Genomic DNA, 3,309 nt, shown 5'->3' with positions numbered 1-3,309 from the left:
ATCCCATCTCGACCAGTCGTACGAAGGCCGAAATCGATTTTGACCGTATACAGATAGTCCTCTCGTTTCTCGAAAAGGATATGGCGAGAAACGACGTGATTTTTCAACGGTACTATTAGACGCACACTGACGTTTGCATCGAGCCCGATCATAACGTATGTGATAGTTGTCCCGTCGGTTTAGTTTACTAAGGTATTTAACGTGTGTCAGACGATGGTCGGCCACTGTTGATACTGAACCGACGTTGCTCAATCTATAAATAGCCCCTTTCTTTACCATTTATCACTTTTGCATCTCCAATCTCCAAATTTTATAAAGTTCTTTCTTGCATCTTCTGAGTTTATCTGTAAATCTGTGATTTTTCACTGCTAAATCTTTCTTCAAAAACACCAAATCTTTGTTACCTCCTTCTATTTTCGATCATTAAATAGAAAATGGCGAAAACATCAAAAAATATTTCTCAAAAAGAAAAAGCTTCTTCTTCACAGTCTACCGCCGACAAAACACCGGTGGAGCCACGGCCTAAGAAGTGTGTTCCCGGGGCGTGTGTTCTTACTTCCGATTTCAAGGTCAATAAAGGCTCGCCGGTTCCCGGTCGATTCGAGCCAGTATCGAGGTATATGTGTTCGATAATCGAGGAGCATCTCGAACAGATAAGGAAAGATTGCAACTGGGAGAATAAAGAAGTGGTAATCCCATCTCCCGAAGAAGATATTACTACTCACGTAAAAGGGTTTTTAGGTGTGTATACTTACCCTTTCACGTTAGGTCCTCTCGACCATGTTATCATTGACTTTTTCCATCAATACCAAATAACCCTAGGCCAAATCCACCCTTCTTCTTGGCTTATCGTTATTTTGATTCATTTCGTTGTGAACAAAATCGAGGGGACCACCTCAATCGATTGTACAGCCCCTGCCTCTTTCGTGGCAGGTTAATAAAACTTCAGCATCGGGCTGGATGGATAGGTTCGTTCGAGTGAAGACTTCGGACCTAATACAAGACGAAAAGATGCTCTTTCCCGAGGAGTGGAACATGAAGCGTAAGTGTAACTCTGTTGTTATATCCTATTATTTGTTCCTTCGTTTCTTTCTCACTGATATCCCCTTTTGTGATGCAGTGGTTCCTTGGATGCCCGGTGCAATTCCTGACCTCAAGAACTGGGTACGGGACCTGGCTTTGACCTCCACATACGCCGAGCGCTCATGGCGTGATTTGTCAAAGGGCCGATGGGAGGCCAAAAATCATGGTAAGCCTCTTCCTCGTGTATTTGATAGTTCGAACGAAGCGTTTTCCATATACTTAATTAATTTTCTTGTATGTAGGCCTGGGCAAAGATGCAGTTTTGAGGGCCCTGTCCGGCGATGAAGAAGCTTCGGCCTTTATTCCAAAACCGGTGAAGGATAATAAGAGAAAAAGAGCCTCTACTTCCGAAGATCCAAAATCGAAGATGAGGACGGTTCGTAAGCCGAGGAAGAATACCATCCCTTTGACCGAAGAATCAGTTCGGCGTCTAAGGGATGAAGACGAGGAAGAAGAAGACGATGGGTCCGTATTGGTGGCCCGAGTGAAGAAAACCATTGAAGCTTCAAAGGAAGCTAGATCGATGGTGGTTTGTGTGTCTCTGCCTTAAACTGAGGTGGTATCGGAGAAAGATTCGGGCCTAGTCCCCGAATCGTTAGAGATCGAGTTAAAGAGGGGTCGGTCCTGAAGTTTTTCGAAAAGAGGAGAACGCCCCAAGCGAGTTACTTGGGGCAATAATAATCGAAGACTCGCCCAATCTCCCTGCTTTTTACGAAGGGGCGATTCGGGAAGCCCAAGCTTTGGGGGACCTCGAGATAAACCGGTCTCATGAAGGGGAGGACCCCTTCTGTGATTTGTTTACTGGTGTCGAGGATGTTGCTGGCCCTAGTGATGTGTCGGGCCTTTTCTGTGAAGTGCAACAAGCTCTAAATCGGGTAAGCTCTAACTCCCTTCATTGATACCACTTTTATGTTTGCTATTCTTTTCTAACTTCTTTTCTTCTTTCTTTATAGGCCACAGCGGTTCATCGAGAATCATGTTCCCGATCTCGATCTGAGCTGCGTCAGTACGAGGCCGACCTTCGACGGGTCATGGAGGAGAGGAACGCCCTTAGACTCCTCTTCGGGCAAAGGGAAGAAGAAATCAAGGACCTCCGAGCTGAATTGGCCAAGGCGTATCAAGACCAGGCCGACCTGACCGAGCAGGTAATGATAATTTTAAAAACCCATGGGCTTGATCCTGGAACGGTGGCTAATATTTTGATCCCATAGCTGCAGTAGATGCTTGAGGTGATTGGCAAGCTTTGTGAGGAGGTTGATATGATAAGGGCAGAGACTTTGGGATGGAAAGATGGTATGGACCGTCTCGCCGCAGAAAAAAAAACTGCTCGAGCCCAATTATCATCAACCGAAAACCAACTTCAAGTTATGAAGGAGAAGAGCTTGGTTCAAGTAAGAAAAATAGAGGAGCTCGAGGCTCGGTTAGCCTCCGAACTTGCCAAGGCCAAATTTGACGCCAAACAAGCAAAGGCTAATGCGGATGCATTCGTGGCCGTCTATCGGGCCGATGCTGAAGCTGCTCAGGTACAAGCAAGAGAGGTAGCCGAGACCGCTAAAACTCGAGCACATTGGGTTGCTGAACTTGCTAAATTCCAATCTCGGAGGGAGACACTCGAGGAGATCCATGCTCGAGGTTTCGATCTCACCGAAGAGATAAAGAGGGCTTAAGAGCTCGAAGCCGATGCTGAAGCCTTGGCTTCCGATGATGATGATGATGATGGGAGCGAGAGTGGGTCCGAGAGCGGGGAGGATCTCGATGGAGAAGAGACCGCCCCCGGAGATAACCAGGAGACTTAGAGTTTTTTCTTTTTTCTTGTGTAGGGTCATGTTCGGGCGTTGTAAACACTCTTGTATATATATATATATATATATATATATATATATATATATATATAAAGGTCTTTTTCCTTTCCCGACTTCTCTGTTTTATTTTCTTTCTTTTGAAGATTTTGTTTCATTCATGCTTTATGAAAGTTTTCATAAGTTCGAGGCTTTAGGTAATTGATCGAATTTGGACCTTGTAGCCTTTATAACCGAGTGAGTGCTTGCTCGAATTCGAAGTAAGGTAGCCCTTAGGCTTTATTGGTCGAGTGAGTGATTGCTCGAACTCGAAGTAATATAGCCCGTAGGCTTAGAGGTCGAGTGAGTGCTTTGTTCAAACTCGAAGAAAGGTAGCCCGTAGGCTTAATGGTCGAGTGAGTGATTGCTCGAACTCGAAATAAGGCAG

General features: G+C 45.2%; 1 protein-coding gene across 1 annotated transcript; it reads left to right on the top strand.

The window, feature by feature from the left end:
• The first annotated feature begins 434 nt into the window (after window positions 1-434).
• LOC138894433 (uncharacterized) lies at window positions 435-2,750 on the top strand. The gene is made up of 4 exons (XM_070179132.1): window positions 435-741; window positions 1,326-1,612; window positions 2,037-2,228; window positions 2,304-2,750. The coding sequence occupies exons 1-4, from the start codon at window positions 435-437 to the stop codon at window positions 2,748-2,750; spliced, it is 1,233 nt and encodes a 410-aa protein (XP_070035233.1).
• Window positions 2,751-3,309: the final 559 nt, after the last annotated feature.

This window comes from Nicotiana tomentosiformis, chromosome 6, assembly GCF_000390325.3.
Source record: "Nicotiana tomentosiformis chromosome 6, ASM39032v3, whole genome shotgun sequence".
Classification (NCBI taxonomy): domain Eukaryota; kingdom Viridiplantae; phylum Streptophyta; class Magnoliopsida; order Solanales; family Solanaceae; genus Nicotiana; species Nicotiana tomentosiformis.
Note: the sequence above shows the minus strand (reverse complement) of the source record. Positions and strands in the feature narration are given on the sequence as shown.